The following is a 23,133-nucleotide window of genomic DNA, read 5'->3' as shown; positions in this document are numbered from 1 at the left end:
GCACCTTGGGTAAGTGTCTTCTACTCTAGCCTCAGGCTGACCAAAGTCTTGTGAGTGGATTTGGTAGATGGAAACTGAATGAAGCCTGTCATATATATATATATATATATATATATATATATGTGTGTGTGTGTGTGTGTGTATATATTTATGTCTTCGTGTTTGTCCCCTCACCATTGCTTGACAACCGATGTTGCTGTGTTTACATCTCTGTTTCTTGGCATAGAATAAGTCCTGGGGTCGATTTCTTCAACTTAGAAGCCCTTTAAGGCAGTGCTCCAGCATGGGCGCAATCACCTGACTAAAAGAATAAAAGCATAGTTTTATGGACAATGTTGTCGACCGAGCCATGTTTGTGTGGGCAACAAATTCACTTCAGATCTCTCATTGCCCTCAGGTACATTCATTTGTTGGCAGGTGTCACGTAACCAGAACATTGTCTTTTGTATGATGTACTTTATAAACATTAAACTAGGTGTGTTGTGTGTGTGTGTGTGTGTGTGTGTGTGTGTGTGTGTGCGTGTGTGTGTGTGCATGAGTAAGTGAAAAAAGCTGTTTTACTCTAAAAGGTTCGAGTGTACTTAACTCTTTAACGTAAGAATTATTCTGTTAAATACAATGCTTATTTATACTCATTTAAAAAAAAATCAGTCGATCATTATCTCAGAGCTTTGAGATTTCAATGATGTGATTGCTTATTTTTAGAATGATATCGAAGGGTAGGTATAAGAAGCCAGATCTGGTTGGTTTGAACATGAAACAGGATTAATGTTTGGGTTGAATATGATTGGGTTAAAACGCGAAAAAGTTAAAGGATGTGCTTGAGGGAGGGAGGGGTGGATATTTAGAAATTACAAAAAAAAAAAAAAAAAGAAGTTACATCGGTGCAAGTTTGCATGGCTTTTTGGTTAAGAAGCTCACTTTGCAACCATCTGGTTACAGGTTCACTCCTGCTACGGCACTTTGAGTGTCGTCTGCTATAGCCTTGGGCCAACCAATCCCTTTTGAGTGAATTTGGTGGGGAGACTCTGTTGTGAAAACCCATCATCTGTTGTGTGTATGTTTGTGTGTGCGTGTGCATATATATATATGTGTGTGTGTGTGTTGTGTGTATATGTGTGTGTATGTCTCCTACACTGCTTTTCAATCAGTGTTGGTTTGTTTATGTCCCCAGAACTGAGTACCTCAGCAGAAAGAACTAATCGAAAAAGCATCAGGCTTCAAAAAAAGGAATACTGGGGTTGATTTATTTGACTAGACCCTTAAAGGCACTATACTCCAGCATGGTTGCAGTCCAATGACTGAAACAAGTAAAAAATAAAAAGATATTTGGTCTGTTTGAAGGGACAGTTCTCAAGGCTTTTAGGGGTTTCTCCAAGACCAACAAAATTGCTGGTAATGTTTCTTTTGAAATTGTTGCTAGTCAGTAACTACAAGGTTACCAAGGGCAGGTAGAAAATTCCAGAGGGATGATGTTCTAGGAGTGACTGAAGGATCGGTGGCAGACATGACGTGGGTGACAAACAGAGGAGAAATGAATGACTGAGGGATACTTGAGTGATGGTTGTTGTTGTTGTTGTTGCTGCTTAGCTCTAGGTCAGGGTTAGGGTTAGGGTTAGGGTTTAGAAACCCCGTTCCATCCATGGCCATCCCCGTATATTTTTCAAGCATTGTATTCACTGGATGGCATGATTCAGTGTTTTTCAATGTGTCCAGATGTGGCTGTGTGGTTCAGAAGTTTGCAAATATTCTGCTCAATACCACAAATTTGCTTGCGTTAACCACTTGAGCATGTCCCTTAGTGGTTGACAGGATGTGTATCTCTGCCGGGAGTCCAGTTGAAATCTAATAGGTTTAATTTCTTAGAAATTAACCCGTCTACGAATGACACCAGCTAACAAACGCTTACCCTAAGTTTGGTTTTTAATCACCAGTGTGGTTATCCCAAGTGTTGGATGAATATCCTGTCGCAGAGACATCGAGGCAACCTTGTATTTGTTTATTAGACGATTACTGGAAACTCTTAAATAACACTTGTAGTATGATATGGAATGCTGTGTGTGACTTTTACCTGAGAATGTACCTTAAGAATGTAAAAATATAAAACAAAGCTATGTAAGCCTATATATAGGTCAATTTACGACCAATCAGTCGGAACCGATTGTGGTCGTAAGTAGACGACGACCTGTGTGTATATATATATATATATATATATATATATATATATACTTTTATCTTTTACCTGTTTCAGTCGTTAGACTGCGGTCATGCTGGGGCACCGCCTTGAAGAATTTTTAGTCGATTGTATCGACCACAGTACTTTTATTTTTGGTAAAGCCTGGTACTTATTCTATTGAACTTATTTGCCGAACTGCTAAGTTTCGGGTACGTAAACAAGCACCTGTTGTCAAGCGGCGATGGTGGTGGGGACAAACAGGCACACACACACACACACACACACACACACACACACACACACACACACACACACACACACACACACACACATACACACAACACGCACATATACGACGGGCTTCCTTCAGTTTCCGTCTACCAAATCCATTCACAAGAAAACAGTTGTCCAAGGTGTCACGCTGTGAAACTGAACGTGGAACCATGTGGTTGGGAAGCAACGTTCCTATATATATATATTGGTAAAAATTATTAATTGTTGATTTATTAATAAATTAATAAATTGATAAACCTTTACCCTTTTAATTGTAATAATTATATATATATATATATATATATATATATATAGTTGCAGAGCATATGTATATAAGGCTCCAGTTAGGTAATAAATACGATGGCTAAAATATACTACAGAAAACATACGTGTGTGTGTGTGTGTGTGTGAGATATACTTTAAGAATGATTCGTTGGTGTATCCCTTTGTACTCCCTTTCTTTCTCATGTACTTGACTAAAAGTCTGCTGCTGCTGCTGCTGGTAAGATCACCCTTTCCTCCTCCTCACTTCGAGCAACACCACCTCCCCCATTTTCGTCTTCAGCCTCAATTCTAACCCACAACCATCCACAGAACTACATCTAACGTGTCAAATATCTATGCATCGGTAGAGTAATAAAGTAAAAAACATAATAATAATAAAAAAAAAACCCAAATAAACTTTCTGTGAGTAAAGAAAAGACGAAATAAAAAAAAATAGAATAAAATAAATATATACAGCCAAGACGAACCAAAAAAATGTACAAAAACAAAAACACAAACGATGTTACTCGTGAATAACATCGTTCTCCCGTCCTCCCTATCTTCTTCGACTCCATCTTCTTACAAACTCAACAACAATACTCCCGTTTGCAACACCCATCATTGTAGTTCTCACTATTATCTTTTGTCATCATCATCATCATCATCATCGTCATCATCGTCATCGTCATCATCGTCATCACATACACCGAACTTCTCCACCTCTTCCTCTACCGTTGTTAGCTTACACTATACGAACTTGAAACAGTTCGGTGGGTGGATTGATGGACGGGTAAGTGTGTGTGTGTGAGAGAGAGAGGTACGTTCGAACCCTCTTCCCTCCCTCCCACCGTCCGCCTTAATAGACCACCGCCTCCGCCCACCACTTTTCCATTTCCTCAGTCGTAGGGAGGAAGAAAGGAAGGAAGAAAGAAGGGTTCCGTTATGTCTGCCCTAACTCTTTATTACTTCTCATATTGCTTGCTCTTTTCTTCTTTCTCTTTCTTTCAAAATTTATTCCTTTCCTGTCTTTTTTTCATTAGTTTTAGTTTTCCTTTTTTACCCCCTCCACCCCCCCTGCTATTTTCTTCTCTTTTGTTCTCTCTTTTTCCTCTCCATCCTTCATAATTTTTGTCTTCCATCTTTTCTCTTTCTACTCCTTTAAACACTTAAAGAACAAATATGTTATTTCAAAGTTACAAACTTACATTTTCTCCTCAGTCCTCAAACGCTCTATTGTAATGTGTGTGTGTACCTTTTATCTTTTACTTGTCATTAGACTGTGGCCATGCCGGGGCACCGCCTTGAATTTTTAGCCAAACGAATGAATCGACCCCAGTACTTTTTTAACATTATTTACTTTATTTACATTTGATGGATATTCGTCCTCATCTTGTTTGTTGATATACTCTCCAGCCTTCATCAGGTGTCTTGGGGAAAATTTCGAACCTGGGTGACCTAAATAATAATAATAATAATAATATGCTCACGGGCATATGGTGTTGTGGTTAAGAGTGCAGGCTACTAACCCCAAGATTCTGAGTTCGATTCCAGGCAGTGACCTGAATAATAATAATAATAACAACATCAAAAATACCTTAGGATGAGAACCCAGGTTATAACAAATCATACAAAACTGAAAAAATTAATAAACATGTAAACTGAAAAGATTAATAAACATGTAAACTGAAAAGATTAAACATCTTATTGAATCTGATAACATTTTTTATAACAAATCATACCATTGACTATTGAGGAGGCTGAAAGTCAACAAGGTGTTGAAGTATGGAATCAAAAGGATCTAACCCTTTTAATTCAATCTTTTGTCACCACATTAACTCAATTCTTTAGTGGGGACATAACCCAATATTTTAATGGCAATTTTTTTAATGGGGTGAGATAACCAAAAAGTACCACCGTTTCTTGCAATACATACCAATACATACATCTAAAGCAAAATTTTGTCAAGGGTCCTTAAAATGCTATTGTGGATCCCCAATTTACTATACATGGACCCTCAGGGGCCATATGGACTCTGGTTGAGAACCACTGACTTAAATGATGATGATGAATTTTTTTTTTTGTTTTCATGTTATGTCATTTAGTACACCCCCCTTCTGCTTTAGTACACTTGTGTTTCTCTCTGTCATTCAAAGAATGTTTATGCAATTGTCACTCACCCCGCCAATGTTACCTTAACCCACCTGGCCATGTGTGTATATCACTTGTCAACACCATCCACCTGTCTGCCACTTTGTTTGTTATCACCCATCAGCCAAGCCAAGCTTAACACTGGTGACATCTGTATCATTGGAGATTGCTACTACTGCTACTACTGCTACTACTACACATCATTATCATTATTGCTACTATGACCCACTGACACAGTGCTGCCTGTACCATCACCAACCTGACACTGACACCCATACTACCACCACCACCACCACCACCACCGCCACCACTACTACTACAACAACTACTACTACTACTGCTGCTGCTGCTACCACCATCACCATCACATCTACATTAACAAACACACTACTACCACCACCACCACCACCACCACCACCACCACCGTCATCCCCACCCCACCGTCATCCCCACCTTCATTACAACTACCACTACTACTACAGTGTCACACATTCACTTTGACCAACCACTGACTGGTACTAATGAAGCAATATGAGAAGCCAGTGTTTTCCTTTTCGTTCTCGATAACCCACTCCCCACCCCACTGATCTCTTCTCTGTTCCTTTTTTAAATAAGACCAACCGTTGGCACATAAGAATTGCTGTTGGTTATAAATACAGGTCAGCTATGATCAAGCAGTTCTCCAATCAAAGCATTCCAACCATGACTTTCCCATCTTATTTTTCAAACAATGTATTAAGGGCCATAGTAATCTAGTGTGTCCTTCCTTTTGCTTAAAGATGGTAATGTCGGAAAGGCATTTGGCTGCTATTTCTAGAAAGTTGCATAGAGGTTTTCTCTGAGTGGTTGACACTCAAAAGGATAGTTCAAATCTTGATGCAGTTATTTTGATGTTCCCAAGATAAATTTCTCCTAAAAATGGGATGCCAGTCTTTTAGAGATAATGTTTTCATAAGAATTGGCGCTTACTTCGAATATCTACAGATCTGACATGCATAGAATTGAGTGTTCTTCCCAAAGATACAACAAAATACTTCCTGTTGATTTGAACTCAAAACCTATGAATTAGTAGCTCAATCATCATCATCATCATCATCATCATCATCATCATCATCGTTTAATGTCCGTTTTCCATGCTGGCATGGGTTGGACGGTTTGCCTGAGGTTTGGAAAGCCAGTGGTTGCACCTGGTTCCAATCTGATCTGGCAATGTTCCTACAGCTGGATACCCTTCCTAATGCCAACCACTCCGAGAGTGTAGTGGGTTCTTTTTATGTGCCAGCGGCACAAGAGCCAGTCAGGGGTCACTGGCATCAACCATGTTCAGATGGTGCTTTTTACATGCCACCTGCACGGGAATAAGTCCTGGGGTCGATTTGCTCGACTAAAGGCAGTGTTCCAGCATGGCCGCATTCAAATGACTAAGAGGTAAAAGAACAAAAAAATTACTGATATACAAACACTGTCACTCAATATATTATAGAACACAAGCCCATGCATCTCCCATTCATCACAGGCTGACCTGGGTCACCTATGTAATGAAATCAAGTTACTTAAAATGCAAGATGACCCTTTTACTCTTTACAATAAGGCTCTGTGTGTGTGTCAAGTATACAGTTTTGTTCTTCAGTAGGTGGAGATATGGTGGTGTTTAGAACAACAAACTTGTGGGTTATACTTGTATATCATAGGAGGGCTGCTTACAGCCAGTAACTTTGCTCCGACACTGGAAATATTCACTCTTGCCCCTCACCCTGATTGTTACATGTACCAGAGAGACGAGGAATGTAAAATACATTTTCAATTGCTCGGTCTCTCTCTCTCTCTCTCTTCTCTCTTTCTCTCTCTTCTCTCTTTCTCTCTCTTCTCTCTCTTCTCTCTTTCTCTCTCACTTTCTCCATTCTCTTTCCTCTCTCTCATTCTCTGTTTCTCTTTTCTCCACTTTCACCTTTCTTTTTCTCTGTCTCTCCTCCTCTCTGTGTGTCTTTCTCTATCTCTCTCTCATCTCTTTTCGCTCTTGTCTCTCCTTCTCTCTCTCACTATCTCTTTTCACTCATATGTTGCCTTTCATTGTCTCTCTTGCTCTCTCACTCTCTCTTCCTCTCTCTCATTCTCACTTTACAACACACACATATGCACACACACACACATTGCCTCATTGTCCCCTCCTCTCTCTCACATACATATGTTGCCTTTCACTGTCTCCTCTCTACTTACTTCTGTTGCCATTCTTAGTTTTTCCTCTTTTAGTCTTGATGGTCTTCATACTGAAGCCAGCTTAATTGACAAATTGTTTTGCTCACTTTACAAGGATTCAATTCAAACCACTGCCAGGCTACTTTTATTGGTACTCTATTTGTTATGAATGGTTTTCGTGTGGGCAGAGGTAATGTCATGTCATCCATCCATTCATTTATACATTCATTAACGTCACGTGATTTATTTATTTATTTATTTTATTTGATCACACAATTTGTGAACATCCGTGTTAGTTCTGGTTGTACAAGCTTCCAACGAGTCAATCATTGGTTCATTGCGTTTCTGAAGCGAGAGACCAGAGATCGAGATTGACAATAGCAGTGTCTGTGCAACTCAGGCTAAACAAATATTACAAAGTATTTTTGTTTGATGCACTGGTTTTTAAGAAATGTTCTCAATGAAACACACGCACAGAGAGAAATGATCACACACACACACACACTACAAAGTATTTTTGTTTGATGCACTGGTTTTTAAGAAATGTTCTCAACGAAACACATGCACAGAGAGAAATGATCACACACACACACACACACCGCAAGGTATTTTTGTTTGATGCACTGGTTTATGAGAAATGTTTCTCAACAACACACTTGTACACACAAACATGCACACACAGACACACACACACACAAAGATGCACATATATTCACATATGTAAGAAGGTATTGTTTCTTCTGTTTTTAGTTATATGGAATATTCCTGTTAGGAAGGAGCTGGTTTCTAACAAAGATACAAAGCTCCATTGTTGGAATGTAGATAATGAAAGAAAAATTCACATTACAAACTTGAGAAAAGTTTTGCATATTTTTACTGTTCCACTTATTGATTGCATTTGTCTTGTGTGAGTTATCTGGTTGATTTCTTTTCCTAAAAACCATCTTTCAGATTGTGACACGTTTACTAAAAAAAACCCAAGAGCACCATTTTATTGGTGTAGATGTAAACGAGTGTGAGGGACCATATCTTTGTCTGTCTGTCTCTCCATCTGTTCTGAGTATGCCATTGAACTGCATCCAGTGGTGAATCTCCTGCTTGAGAGTTCTGTTGTTGTAGGGAGCATGGTGTCACCTCTCATTATCATTACTCTCAGGTCTCTTCTGACCCAGAACTGTACTACCTGTCAAAGTCCCATTTGTGGATTAACCTTTTTGTTACCATATTTCTTTTGAGATGCTCTGTGTTTCCTTTCAATTAATTTTAAATATGACAAAGAATTTAGTAAAATAACTTAGTTATCATTAAGCTGGTGTTAGGAACATAAATTGTGACTAAGTTTTGGTGGAAGATTTTAATTCAAAACTTTTGAAAACAAGACATTTGTACTCAGAGCCAGATCAGGTATTGGCCAGGTTGGTATTGAAAGGGTTAAATAGATTCCCCAAAGGTAGAAGGGGCTTCTGTTATTTTGGACAAAGCCATAGGGGGAAGGGAGCTCTTTGAGGAGAAAAATACTCTGACATAAAACCTATCAGTCAAAATTGTGTCAGTCATCTTGCAAAGCTTATCAGTGGAACCTACTGTTGCGACTGAAAGAGTGGCAAAAATGTTGTACAAGCTTCTGTTACTTAAATCCAATGATGTACAGATGTCTCATTATCTTTTCATTTCATGATCCATTTTGTACTCTATGAAGTCCTATAGTGATGGATGTGTGGTGTAAAAAGTCATATCCCACGCTCATGCTAGGGTGAAAGTAAATCAGAATAATCAGGCTGAACGTGAGATGGCTATCACCTGACTAGACGTGGCAATCATCATGTGTGTGTGTGTGTGTGTATGTGTTTTCTTTGAGTTTCATTTAAGTTCTTAAGAGAGTTCAAGCTGGTTGCTAACAGAATCTCAGATGGAAGATGGAGAAGCTTTGGAACGTCTTAGAAATCTTCTTGTGCCACCAGTAGATTGGATTTGGAGAATCTGCATCAGTTTTTTTTTTTCATGTAAATTTGTTGGTACATAACCTAATGCAGTATGATGATAGGTACAAATAAGAATTTGTGTGTGTATGTGACTGGCTTCTACACAGTTTTCATGTATCAAATTTTACTTACAATGAGGATATGGTAGAAAACTCTCACCCTAGGTGTTCTGCTTTCAAACTGAAACAAGTAAAAGCTAAAAGTTAAAAAAAGATAAACTGTCTGAAAAGACAGGATGGTCATTGACCAGTGTTGACCAGAGACTAAACTACAACCTGCTTAGAAATACTTAAGTATCAACCAATGAAAGTTAAGTGCCTAGGTTATGGGCACGATAGAATGCCAGCTACAGGATATGAACCACTGCCATTCGCTGGTGGTTCAGTAACCTGTTACTTTGGTCATTTACAGGCTCTTTGAAATATTATCACTACATTCGTGCCTGGCTAAGCGGTCAGTATTTAGCAAAGACAAAAAGAAAAAAAAAACTGCTGAAGAATCTCAGATGGTTAAGTTGGTGTAAATCTAAGAATGTTAGAATCAAAACTTGCTAATACTCGGGTTCCAGGTTCAATCCCACTACGAAGCAGTGTTTCAAATAGACCAATGTTATCTGAATGAAACTGTGCATGATTAATCCAAAACAGTGCGAATAAATCAGCATTACATTTGACAGTAATCTGAATGTTTAAAGGGTTAAACTGAATGAGGATATACTTTATTATTATTCATTTATCGAATAAGGTGATGAGCTACCAGAAACATTGGCATGCCGGGCAAGATGTCTAGCAGCATTTTGTCCTTTGTCAATTTCTACGTTCTGAGTTCAAATTCTGCTGAGGTTGACTTTGCCTTTCATCCTTTCAGGACTGATAAAATAAGTCCCACTTGAGCACTGGGGTCGATGTAATCAACTTGACCCCCCCCCCCCCTGCTCAAAATTTCAGGCTTTGTATCTATAGTAGAAAGGATTATTATTTATTTGTCGAATAAAGCAGTGAGCTGAATGACTGAGCAGAATATCCATGATGTGACAACAAGAGGAAAAGATGGCAACACCAGCACCCAGTTAGTACTTCCTACAGCTGGATTGCTCAAAGACACAATGTAGTATCTGGGCCAGGAATTGATCCTAAGACCCTATGATAATATGCCAAACACCCTAACCACCATGCTACTCACATTCATGCTAAATTCTAAGACAAATGAAGTGCCTTGCTCAAGGACACAATGTAGTACCCGATCAAGGAATTGATCCCAAGACCTTCTGATAATGAGCCAAATGCCCTAATCATTATACCACACACACTATCACACTAGATTCTAAGTCAATGTATCATGTATCCTGCAAACGTCACTGGTAGATACAGCTGGCTATGATTCCTTTCTTTGCCATTTCAAATATTTCTCTGTCTTTAGATTACAGTTTCTAAGTCTTGTGTGGTTGTAGTCAGTTGATAAAGAAATGGAATGAATACTTTACATCAGATAAGTTGAAAAACTAATTTTGGAACTTAAGACATTAACAAACAATATTTTGGACATCTAACAAGTGTAGGGGACAACATGATGAATAAAATGAAGTCTCATCTCACTTCGTTTTTTTTAATCATTTATTTTTGTTATTGTTGTTGTTTATCTGAGGGACAGAGAATGGGATTTGGGGCTCATACTTCCTTATATGGTGTCTGTATTTCTTGAAAAACTAATTTTGGAAGTTAAGACATTGACAAACATTATTTTGGATATCTAACAAGTCTAGGGGGCAGCATTATGAGAATAAACTGAGGTCATATTTTACCTAATTTTTCTATCACTTATTTTTATTTTTGTTGTTGTTTATCTGTGGGAGAGAAAAGGGTTTAAGACCATACTTTCTCATATCTTTCTATACTGAGAATGAGATAGAAATAATCTGTGAAAATGTTTGTTTGTAGTAAATGGTAGGGTCCACTCACCCCATAAAAACAACTTTCCAAAGACCATATAAAAATCTCTTGGATACCACTTAGCAACTGCACAGGTCCACCTGTTGTCTGAACCTTGCAACATGTCCAGTTCAGCAAAACTTGTGTTTTCCGTACTCTGCAATGACATCATTCACTCCACTCCATTTGCAGATTATCTAATTTCAAATGTGCTCTCTTAATGATGTTCCTAGCATGGATCTTTCCATAGCCCTTTGTATCATAAGCAGTGTTCTATCCTCCTTGTAGTAGCCCACATCTCACTTGTGTATAAGAGTGCAGGTAGCATAGAGTTAGTGGGTATGAGAGGTGAATAGAGCTTTTATTTCCATATGATTTTCATGGTTACAGCTGTTTCGTAATCTCCATGTAGTATCATTAATGCATACTCAGCATTATGCAATACGATTGTATATTCACATGGTTTCTGGTTCAGTCCCACTGTGAGGCACCTTGAGTATGTCTTCTATTATAGCCTCCGGTTGACCAAAGCCTTGTAAGTGGATTTTTTTGACAGAAACTGAAAGAAGCCCGTCATGTGTGTGTTTATGTGTGTGTTTGTGTTTACGTTTGTCCCCCACCACCGTTTGACAACCGATGCTGGTGTGTTTACGTCCCCGTAACTTATAGGTTTGGCAGAAGAAACCGATAGAATAATTACTAGACTTTAAAAAAAAAAAAAGTACTGGGGTCGATTCGTTCAATTAAAAAGTCTTGAAGGCGGTGTTCCAGCATGGCCGCAGTCTTAATGACTAAAACGAGTGAGTGAAAGACAGAACGGAAGGAAATGCAACGTCAAAAATAAAACGAAGAGAAGTGACAACGGACGCTAAGATTGTTTCTGTCAGCGAAGAAGGTAATTATCAGACGGCAAAGTCTATGTACAAAACACGTTTACTGCAGAAGTTCAGGTTTGTCGCTAAAGAAATATGTTGACAGCCATCGATGTTGCGCGCGAAGGAGAAGGGTCGATGGGTTTTATTATTTTTTTACCTCTCCATCGCAGCATATACACACCCTCGGAGATACACACACACACACACACACACACACACATTCCCTCTCTCACTAGCATACACTCTCTCTCACACATGCACACATATATATATATACATACACACACACCGCTCTCCCTCTTTTACATACATTCTTTCTCTCTCTCTCACACACACTCATATACCCTTCTCTCACACACACACTGAGTCTCTCTCATACATTCATACTCTTTCTGTCTGTCTCTTTCTCTCGCTCTCTCACAAACACCCTCTCTCTCTCTCACAAACACATACGTACGCACGCACATATAGCCTGTCTTTCTGCCTGTCTGTCTGACACACACTGCCTTTCTCTCTTTCTCTCATACACACACTCTCTCTTCCCCTTCTCTCACTCTCTCTCCCCATTTATAAGAACCAGAGATATGTTAAGAAGATTCACCTAAATAAAAACCGCCTTGATTTCCTCTTGTAGTGTCAACTTTTAAATATATTGTTTCTTTTTTTTACTTATTTGCCGTATTTTTTCTCTTCTCTTCCCACTAATCTAGTTTTCCCATCACTGTTCTTCTGGGTTGATATTCCTTAACCTAGTTCTTTATCTACAGCTCTCCCTTTTTAAATAGGTCTGCTGTACACTATCACTCCCGATCCCTTTTACTACCTGCCCTTAAGGAATCCAGCTAGGTAGTATTTTTTTTTGTTTTTTTTTGCCCTACATTTTTATTCTTAATGTAGATTAACGTTTATTTATGAATTTCATTTTATATATTTTAATGTTTGGTTGTGTGGTTAAGAGACTTGCTTTGCAACAGTGTCGTTGCAGGATCAATTCCCACTGCATGGCCTATTGGGCAAGTGTCTTCTACTATAATCCTGAGTCTTGTGAGTGGGTTGGTGGACAGAAACTGTGTGGAAGACTGTCATGTGTGTTTGTGTATGTATGTATATGTGTGTGTGTGTGTGTGTGTGTGTATATATACCGGCCATGACGAAGGGAAATAGCCCTGAAACTCGAGTCGCCTTTATATATATATATTTATATTTATATATTTATATACTTGATCCTTTATATTGAACACTCAATATTTCATCTACATTCAATACTTTCTTTCATGGTGCCATCCATTTTTATTTTATTTTATTTTATATTGTATATTGTATATCATATTATATATTGTATATTCCATATTCTATACCCCACATTAGTTCTGCAGGAATATAAATAAAACATAAAAAACAGACAGTGTTGGAACTCTTTTAAGCAAAATAATATATTCCTCTATACACAATCATACAAAAAAACCCCACCTTTTTTGTATTTATTTTTACTCGCATATATATATATATATATATATATATATATATATATATATATATATATATATATATATCATCATCATCGTTTAACGTCCGCTTTCCATGCTAGCATGGGTTGGACGATTTGACTGAGGACTGGTGAAACCGGATGGCAACACCAGGCTCCAGTCTGATTTGGCAGAGTTTCTACAGCTGGATGCCCTTCCTAACGCCAACCACTCAGAGAGTGTAGTGGGTGCTTTTACGTGTCACCCGCACGAAAACGGCCACGCTCGAAATGGTGTCTTTTATGTGCCACCCGCACAAGCCAGTCCAGGAGCACTGGCAACGATCTCGCTCGAAAATCCTACAGGAGCCAGTCAGGCGGTACTGGCAACGGCCACGCTCAAAATGGTGCATCTCATGTGCCACCCGCACAAGAACCAGTCCAGGGGCACTGGCAACGATCTTACTTGGCTTGCCGGGTCTTCTCACGCACAGCCCATTTCCAAAGGTCTCGGTCCGTAGTCATCGCCTCGGTGAGGCCCAATGTACGAAGGTCTTGCCTCACCACCTCAGCCCAGGTCTTCCTGGGCCTACCTCTTCCACGGGTTCCCTCAACTGTTAGGGTGTGGCACTTTTTCACGCAGCTATCCTCCTCCATTCTCACCACATGTCCATACCAGCGCAATCGTCTCTCTTGCACGCCACAACTGATGCTATATATATATATAGGCGCAGGAGTAGCTGTGTGGTAAGTAGCTTGCTTACCAACCACATGGTTCCAGGTTCAGTCCCACTGCGTGGCACCTTGGGCAAGTGTCTTTTACTATAGCCTCGGGCCGACCAAAACCTTGCGAGTAGATTTGGTAGACGGAAACTGAAAGAAGCCTGTCGTGTGTGTGTGTGTGTGTGTGTGTATGTCTGTGTGTCTGTGTTTGTCCTGCCAACATCGTTTGACAACTGAAGCTGTTTTGTCTACATCCCCGTAACTTAGCAGTTCGGCAAAAGAGCCTGATAGAATAAGTACTAGGCTTACAAAGAATAAGTCCTGGGGGCGATTTGCTTGACTAAAAGCGGTGCCCCAGCATGGCTGCAGTCAAATGACTGAAACAAGTAAAAGAAAAAAAGAGTAATATATATATGTCTATATATCATCATCATCATTTAGCGTCTGTTTTCCATGCTGGCATGAGTTAGATTGTTTGACTGGAACTGGTGAGCTGTGCCAGGCTCCAGTTGGTTTTTGCTTGGTTTCCCCCACTGGATGTCCTTCCTAATGCCAACCACTCCACAGTGTGTACCTGGTGCCTTTTTTGCGTGTCACTGGCACGAGTGTCTTTTACCATGTCACCAGCACTGGCCACAGCTATGTTTTCACGTAGCTTGATGTGTCTTCTCAAACACAGAGTAGAAAACAGAGTAGAAAGAATAATAATAATAATTATTATTTGTTGGTGTTTTATGTGTAAAAATTAAAAGAAAGTGTAGGGTTATGTGGCTCCTCTAGTTCTGTCTCATCCACAAGAAAATACACTCAATACACTCTGTAAAGTGGCTGGTGCAAAGAAGGGCATCGCTCCTTAGAAACCAGGCCTAAGACATGCATGAGTGCTGGTTTCTTTGGGAGGAGTCTTGGGCCATGATGAGCCATCCATGCTAGCCTGGAAAGCAGATGTGAAATGGTGACGCTGATGTTGATGGTGTTGATGGTGATGTAGATAGTGATAGTGATGCTGCTGCTGCTGCTGCTGATGATGATGATGATGATGATGATGATGATGATGATGATGACGTCCATGTTTGCATCGATGGGGATAATTTTGTTGGGTCAGTAATATTTTACAGTTGGATGATATCACTACTACATGTTTAAGCATTCACCCATGAAATAGGTGTGGAAATAGCTATTTTGTCAATTAGGTCAAACATCTGGAGCAAGCAGAATTATGTGTGTGTGTGTGTGTGTGTGTTTGTGTTGTTTAGTTACATACTAATGTCTGTTGGAAGACAGGAAGGTATGAAAATTAGTTTTTGTTTTCTGTCGTTTGGGTATGGCTGAGTGGCCTTTGAATGTGTTTCAGTGACTACTTCTTTGGCACAGGAGACAAACACACACACACATACACACACACATGCATGTGTAGAAATACACACACACATACACACATATGGAGAGGGATTACAATTGATTAATTGAGTGTAATTGGCCTTAATTGACATAAACATGTTCCCTCTTCTCATACTGCTAAAAGAAATATACTCATATACATAAACAGAGAGAGAGAGAGAAACAGAGAGAGAGATGGGGATAGAAGAGAGAAGGAAAGATGGAGGAGAGAGAGAAGGAGAGGGAAAGCACAGAGAGAAAAGAGAAAGAGAAGGAAGAGAGTGAGAGAGAGATAGGAAGAGGGAAAAGAGAGAGAAGAGAAAGAGAGAGGGAAAGGGAATAGAGAGGAGAGAGTGAGGGGGAGAGGGGAAGGGAGAGAGAGATAGAATGAGAGAAATATTAAAGCATCTGTTGTAAGTCAGCCTCAAATGGGTGGCACCAAATGGGTGGCACCAAATGGGTGGCACCAAAACAGCTCTGCTAAAATGTCTCAAACCCATTCAATGGTGTCCATTTTTTCTTTTCTAAAATAGTAAAGCAGTGTTTCTCAGCCATTTGTTTCCTATTGGCCCTTTGAGTTTTATTTTACTCCCGTGGACCCCTTTCCTCCCATAACCATTCATTTGTTAGTTATTAAAAAAAAATCCTATTATAGACCCCTCAAGACATGGGATGAAGTGGTGAGAAAGGATCTACAGACGTCAGGCCTCACAGAGGAGATGACAAGGGGCTGAGGCTTCTGGTGGTTTGCAGTGCTTGGGAAGACACGTTCAGCTAAGCAAAAATAATTGGTTGTCCCCTACATCCCTCTTCAGGTTAGCAATCCTTATCTTGCAGGCTCATGGGTGCTGGTATCCCATAAAAAGCACCCATGTTGGTGTCACATAAAAAACCCCCCAAAAAACACCCAGTCCACTCTGTGAAGTGGTTGGCATAAGGAGGGGCATCTATCTGTAGAAACCATGTGAAACAGACCTTGGAGCCCAGGCAGGTCTTTAGCTGGCCAGCTCCTGTCAAACCGTCCAACCCATATCAGCATGGAAAATGGACGTTAAATGATGACAGAGACACCAGGTCATACCTGTATTAAACCCAGTTCTGAAATATGTATGGGTGTGTTCAATTGTGCTCAAGACAGCAACACAACTGATAGTGTGACTATGACGACGACGAATTATTAGGAACTGTATAAAAAAAAATTGTTCAAATATCTTGTGTATTGTAGAAGTGTAACTGATTTATTACACATAAATTTTAATGATGAAATCTTATATAGACCCTGGTCGGGAACCACTATAGCCGAGTCTGGTTTGATAAAAATTTGGCTGTTATTTCTCATAGGTGGAGCAACCAGTTGGTAAGGGAGGGTCCCTCATTAGTTCTACTGTCAAGTATTTTGTCAACATTATGGAGATAAACTACCTCCCTCACCCGTATCTCAACCATTGCCACTAGATGTAACTATGCCATGATTTCTTTACAAAACAGACATTGGGTAAAGAGGAGTGTGTGTGTGTGTGAATGTATATATGTATGCGTGTGTGAAAGTATATAAGTATGTGTGTATGTATGTGTGGGTGTATGCATTATTATGTATGTAGTGTCCCTCTTATCTGTCATTTGTTGAAATCTCCCCCCCCTCTTCTGATCCCACTTTTCTCTGAGCCCCTCCCTTCATCTACTTTGTCATCCTTTATATCTACAGCTGTAGGCATTGCTTCATCAGAGTATCTTGACAGTCAATCAGTCATCTGCTGTTATATTGTTGCTGTTGTAGTTTAGCACCAAGTCAGTCTCAATTAGATAGACATTCCATTCATGGCCATCCCAAACATCTTTTTTTTTTAAAGATTTATTTTTTAGACATAATGTACTTAGAACTACATTATCCAGTATTATGTGGTTTGAGAAAAAATTGGCTGCCATTTCTAGAAGGCCAGACGACCAAATGTAGGCCTGCTCATTGGCTCTTGCTTAGTTGTTTGTGTCCAACAGAAGAGCTATGTGTGTGTATGTATGTGTTTCTGTGTGTGTGTGTGGTGGGTTTTTGTATGTGTGCTTGGTTTCTGCTTCTCTATCAAAAGCATTGACCCTATCAATAATACCAATCCACCTCTGTGTCTATGATACAAAACCACTTGTTTAAAATATTCATATTTAAATTAAAGCTTTCCTTCATAATTTATATAAAAGCCTTTTTGTTTGGTTATGTTCCAAACATTAGTTTAATGACAAATTTAGTTAATTTCATTAAATGTATTTAGGAAAAAGTGAGACTTTGATAACCACAGTTTCTGCAATTCTCTTCTGTTTTTCAAGTTCTTCCAGGTTTATAAAACTCTCAGATGTCCCTCTCTTTTTTTTTTTAAAGACAGTATAGTTTGATTTAAGAGAGATTTACTTCTATTTCTAGCAGGTCAAGCAACTATATCTAGAACAGCGATTCTCAAAGTTGTTTATTTGCTGCACACATTGGCGTAAATATAAATATTTTGGTGAATTTTGTGTATCAAGTTTGAAAAAAAACCCAAAAAACCATGTACTAAAAATGGATATTTATATGTTTTAGCTTGTAAATAACACAAACATTGCAAACTGATGGACATTACCAAGTACTTCCTTATTGGATACAGGAATCGTAGTTTATCAACGAGAAATATGAGTTTGATGTTTGTTGGTGATATTTTCTGTTTTGACATGTTTGTGATAAACATTGCTGTAGTTCATCTCCTAAGCAGTGATGCTGCTGCTCTCTCTCTCTCTCTCTCTTTCTGTTTTTTTTTTTAGTATGTTTTGCTGTAAATGTTAGTAAGTGAAGAATATTCCATTGAATTTTGTGGTGTGTTTAGTTCTATCTCACCAAACATTAGCACACATGGAGTGAGATGACTGGGTGTGGCTGTTTGGATGCTGAGGATCTGGCATGACTGACTGGACATTCAACCAGCTTTTGGTGACAATGTGTTTTGGTATTGGAGGCGCACACACATACATACATACACACACACACACACACACACATACACACATATGCATGCACAAGCAGAAATATACACATAGAGAGAGAGACTTAACATATATATATAAACATAATTAGATGCTCACAAACATATACATACATACACACACACATAGAGGCAGGCACAAAGGTCTCTTTAACTTTTTAGCTTTCAAACTGGCCATAAACTGACTTGCTCTGGCCTCTTGTGCCTACCTGATAATGTCATTCTAAAACTAAGCAAGCACATCATCAACAACTCAAAGTTAAGAAACAATGCCTGATTAATTGAAAACAGTGTGAATAAATAACAAGAACGTTTGATAAAGTAACACGAATGCAAAAAGGTTAAAGCCATTCATTTTTTTTCTTTGCTTGGTCAATAATGTACTTTTTTTTGGTACTCAGTACTTAATAAAAGAGTTACTGGTAGATTCTTTTGTATGAAATAATTATGATAAATTATTAAAAATATATTTCTGTAGCTTTGAGTCTCTTCTCCATGACTTTGCTTATTGTCCAAGACTCCATACTTAGTATGGAGTCTCCATACAAGACTCCATACATCCATACTTAGCACTGACCAGATGTAGCCCTTCAATAGTCTTTTCTTGACTTCCATTCCAATTCTCTTTGCACAAAAAAAAAAAATGCTCCTCATATCCATAAAAGTTTTCTTTACTAATCCAATTCTGTACTTGATGTCCTTATCTAAGCTTCCCATCTGATGTTATCCAACTTCCCAGATATATGAAACCATCCTTCTGCTCTATCCCAATTCCATTCACCCTCAAGCAACATGCGGATGCCTGTGCTTTCTTGAGAAGGTTTTCTGGTAGTTAGTCATCAATCCAAGCTTTCCACTCTCCTCAGTCATGATATTAACCAATCCATGAAACTTTTCTTCTGTGTCCACAAAGCCATATCGTCTGCGTACCTCAGATTGTTATAATTCCTTTCCCCCAGTTGTAGCCCTGCAATAGTCTCGATCTTGCTTATAGCTTTCTCACTATACAGGTTGAATAAATCAGGTGACAAAATACAAAATACAACAGTGGGGCGGGATAGGTTGGGAAAAACTCCTATAGAGCCATCTTACTCAGATTGTTGCAAAAGGCCTAAATGTTAAGACTTCCTGTACCTGAGGGTTTCTATTTATTTAAGAAATCTCTGTTTTGATGTATGAAAGATGAGGTTATTTTCTTATTGCAAATGATTGCAACTCGGTAATAGCTGAGACTGCTGTCAGCCAGAACTATTATCTCTTCCCCCATAGCAATATAAACATCAATGACATATGAGAGCTGATTTAATAGACTACATCTTTCCCCTAAAATTTGTAGCTTTAGAGTAAATGTTTTTATGTTTTTTTTTAAAGCCAAAACACTGATTAAAAAGAAATAAGAAGTCAATGGTTTGCCCTTGAATCCTATATTTTGGAGTTAAGACCCCCTATTTAGGAAAAAGAAATAACAACACCAAATCTCTGATTTCTTTTTCTCGAAGCAGGACATCTTAACCCCGAAATATTGGAATATAAAATAAAAATGCTAACATTTGACCTGTCTTTATTTCTTATAACTTGCATTGTCTCGGTTTTTCAAGAACATTTACACTATAATGTTGTTTAACCTTAAGCTGGCCCTAACTGGGTAAACCTATAATTCCAGCTATAGCTATCCAACTTGGTAAGAGCTGAGACATCTATATGCCAGCGCTATCATTTGTTTTCCAATAGCAATATAAATTTCAGTCTTGTATTAGAGTTGATCTAATTGACCACATCTCTCCCCTAGAATTTGCAGCTTTCTATGTATGCCAGAAACCATTAATATTATCAATGTTTGACAGCATTATGCTTCTGTTCAAGTTTATTTTGGACTACATTATCTTACATATTCTCCTTTTATTTCTCTTTTAATGATGATGGTGTGATTTGAGAGATTGGAGGTAAAAATGACATATACACTGTATGTGTTTCTTTACATTTTCAGTTCAAATCCTGCAGAAATCGATTTTTACCTTTCATCTTTCTCAAATCAACCTAATTAACTGTAATTTTCTCCTCACTTCCATCACCAAGTAGATGATTTTGTAAATATTTGATATAAACAATTGTTGTGGGTGGCAGAATTGGTAGGTTACTGGACGAAATAAACTACTTTGTGGTATTTGCCCTGTGTCCCTTTATGGCTGAGGTCAGCTCATAATTGAGATAAATTATTTTCAATTGTTTTCCCTGAATTCCAAAAGTATAGTCTCAGTTTCTTATATAGAAATCCTCATCATCTTCATCATCATCCTTTTCATCACTATCATCATCATCATCATCACCATCACTCCCATCATCATCCCCACCATCATCATCACTATCATCCTCATCACTGTCATCATTATCACTTCCTCCTCCACCACCACCACCATCATCATCACCATCATCATCACTACCATCATCATCACCATCACTACCATCACCATCATCTTTGTCATCACCGCCACCATCAGTTGTCATCATCACTGTTGGCAGTGACAACAGCATAATCATTGTTGTCATCAACATCATCATTATTGCCCCTTCGTCATCATGTTCATCGTTCTCATCATCATCTTTGTTATCATTCTCATCTTCATCGTTGTCATCCGCATCATCTTCACCCATCATCATTTTACAGAAAGCATCTATGTTATTTATATGATGGCTGATACTAGAAAACATTAATCATTAATATTTCTAATTTTCAACTTTTATTATATTCATTATATATATTATTGTTTCTGGTATAAATTAATATTACTAAGAAATATTACCAGTCCCTGGCACATTGGGAAAAAAAAAAAAAAAACTGCTGGTACGCCACTTCAGATAGTTTGAGAAGCACTGCTCTATTTTATCAGTCTGATAAAAGTCAAGATGAAAGTTGACCTTGGTTAGGCTTGAACTCAGAATCTAAAGAGCCAAAATAAATACTGCAATAAATAATGCTCTAATAAATTCTGCCAATCCACAATGGTCATAAGGTTGCAAGCTGGCAGAAACGTAAGCACGCCAGGTGAAATGCTTAGTGGTATTTCGTCTGCCTTTAAGTTCTGATTTTAAATTCTGCCGAGGTCAGCTTTGCCTTTCGTCTTTTCAGGGTCAATAATTTAAGTACCAGTTGCATACTGGGGTCGATCTAATCGGGTGCCCGTCCTCCCCCAAAATTTCAGGCCTTGTGCCTAGAGTAGAAAAGAATCCACAATGGTCACCGATTTCTGAAAGTTTTGAGTCTATTAAATGGGTACAAGTATTTTACTGGTACTTATTTTATCGATCTTCATATGATAAAAGACTGAGTCAGCTCTAAGGTGCATTGAACTCAGAACGGAAGCGGATGTGACTACATATGGCAGGGCTTTTAGTTTCATTTCCTCTATTGATTCTATCTTATGTTGGATATTGTTTCGCCTTCACCAACTATCAACAGGAAATGTCTATGACTACATCATCTACTGACTGAAGAATATGTATGTGTGTGTGTTTTTGTGTGTGTGTAGGTATGGCTGTGTGGTTAAGAAGTTCACTTTTCAACCATATGGTTTTGGGTTCAGTCCCACTGCTTGGCACCTTAGCCAAATATCTTCTACTATAGTCCTGGTTTAACCAATGGCTTGTGAGTAAATTTAGTGGGGAGAAAACCATAATTTGTGTCAAATATATATATATATATATATATATATATATATATATTCTTTTATTCTTTTACTTGTTTCAGTCATTTGACTGTGACCATGCTGGAGCAACGCCTTAAGTCAAACAAATTGACCCCAGGACTTATTCTTTGTAAGCCTAGTACTTATTCTATCGGTCTCTTTTGCCGAACTGTTAAGTTACGGGGATGTAAAAGCACCAACATCAGTTGTCAAGTGATGGTTGGAGATTAATCACAAACACACACAAAAATATATATATCCACACAACAGGCTTCTTTCAGTTTCTGTCTACCAAATCCACTCACAAGGTTTTGGTTGGCCTGAGGCTATAGTAGAAGACACGTGTCCAAGGTGCTATGCAGTGGAACTGAACTAGGAACCATGTGCTTGGGAAGCATTCTTCTTATTTCTTTATTGCCCACAAGGGGCTACACACAGAGGGGACTAGCAAAGACAGACAAACGGATTAAGTCGATTATATCGACCCCAATGCGTAACTGGTACTTATTTAATCGACCCCGGAAGGATGAAAGGCAAAGTCGACCTCGGCAGAAAATTGAACTCAGAACGTAACAGCAGACGAAATACCGCTAGGCATTTCGCCCGGAGTGCTAACGTTTCTGCCAGCTCACCGCCTTCTTCTTGTCACACACACACACACATGCACATGCACATATTTATATATGTGTTCTACAAAGGCTGGTTCTACAAAGAAGAGCTGTAGTGGGATTGATTGAAAATAAGAGTAGCGGAACCCTTGTGCCAATGGAATTTGATGAAGACTGTTTTAATATAAAGAGAAATTAACTAAAAGTTTTGATCCTCTTATCTCTTGCTATTTCTGCTGTTTAGCACCGATACCACCCAGAGAACACAACACTATAAGATTTAGAGCTAAGATTAAGAATGCATTTGTGGTACTAAATTTAACAATTGCAACGATTAGGATTCCATGGTTTGTCTTTTTTCTTATTTTTTATGACTTCAACACATAACTGCACCGTCTGTTAAATACAGCCTGACAGACAGGCTGTA

General features: G+C 38.6%; 1 protein-coding gene across 7 annotated transcripts in view; it reads left to right on the top strand.

Moving 5' to 3' along the window:
* LOC106882018 (spermatogenesis-associated serine-rich protein 2) overlaps window positions 1-23,133 on the top strand; it is a 132,412-nt gene that overhangs the window by 24,265 nt on the left and 85,014 nt on the right. For 2 of the 7 annotated variants that reach the window (XM_089339357.1, XM_089339353.1), the window contains one exon: window positions 1-9. This exon is cut by the window's left edge. The exons of the other annotated variants lie outside the window; for them this stretch is intronic. In XM_089339357.1, coding sequence (XP_089195483.1) covers window positions 1-9 — 9 coding nt within the window. The remainder of the gene's footprint in view (window positions 10-23,133) is intronic. 7 annotated transcript variants of the gene reach the window in all.

Source organism: Octopus bimaculoides, chromosome 21 (genome assembly GCF_046866305.1).
Source record: "Octopus bimaculoides isolate indiv1 chromosome 21, ASM4686630v1, whole genome shotgun sequence".
Taxonomy (NCBI): domain Eukaryota; kingdom Metazoa; phylum Mollusca; class Cephalopoda; order Octopoda; family Octopodidae; genus Octopus; species Octopus bimaculoides.
The sequence above is the reverse complement of the archived record's forward strand: the minus strand, read 5'-3'. Positions and strand labels throughout refer to the sequence as shown.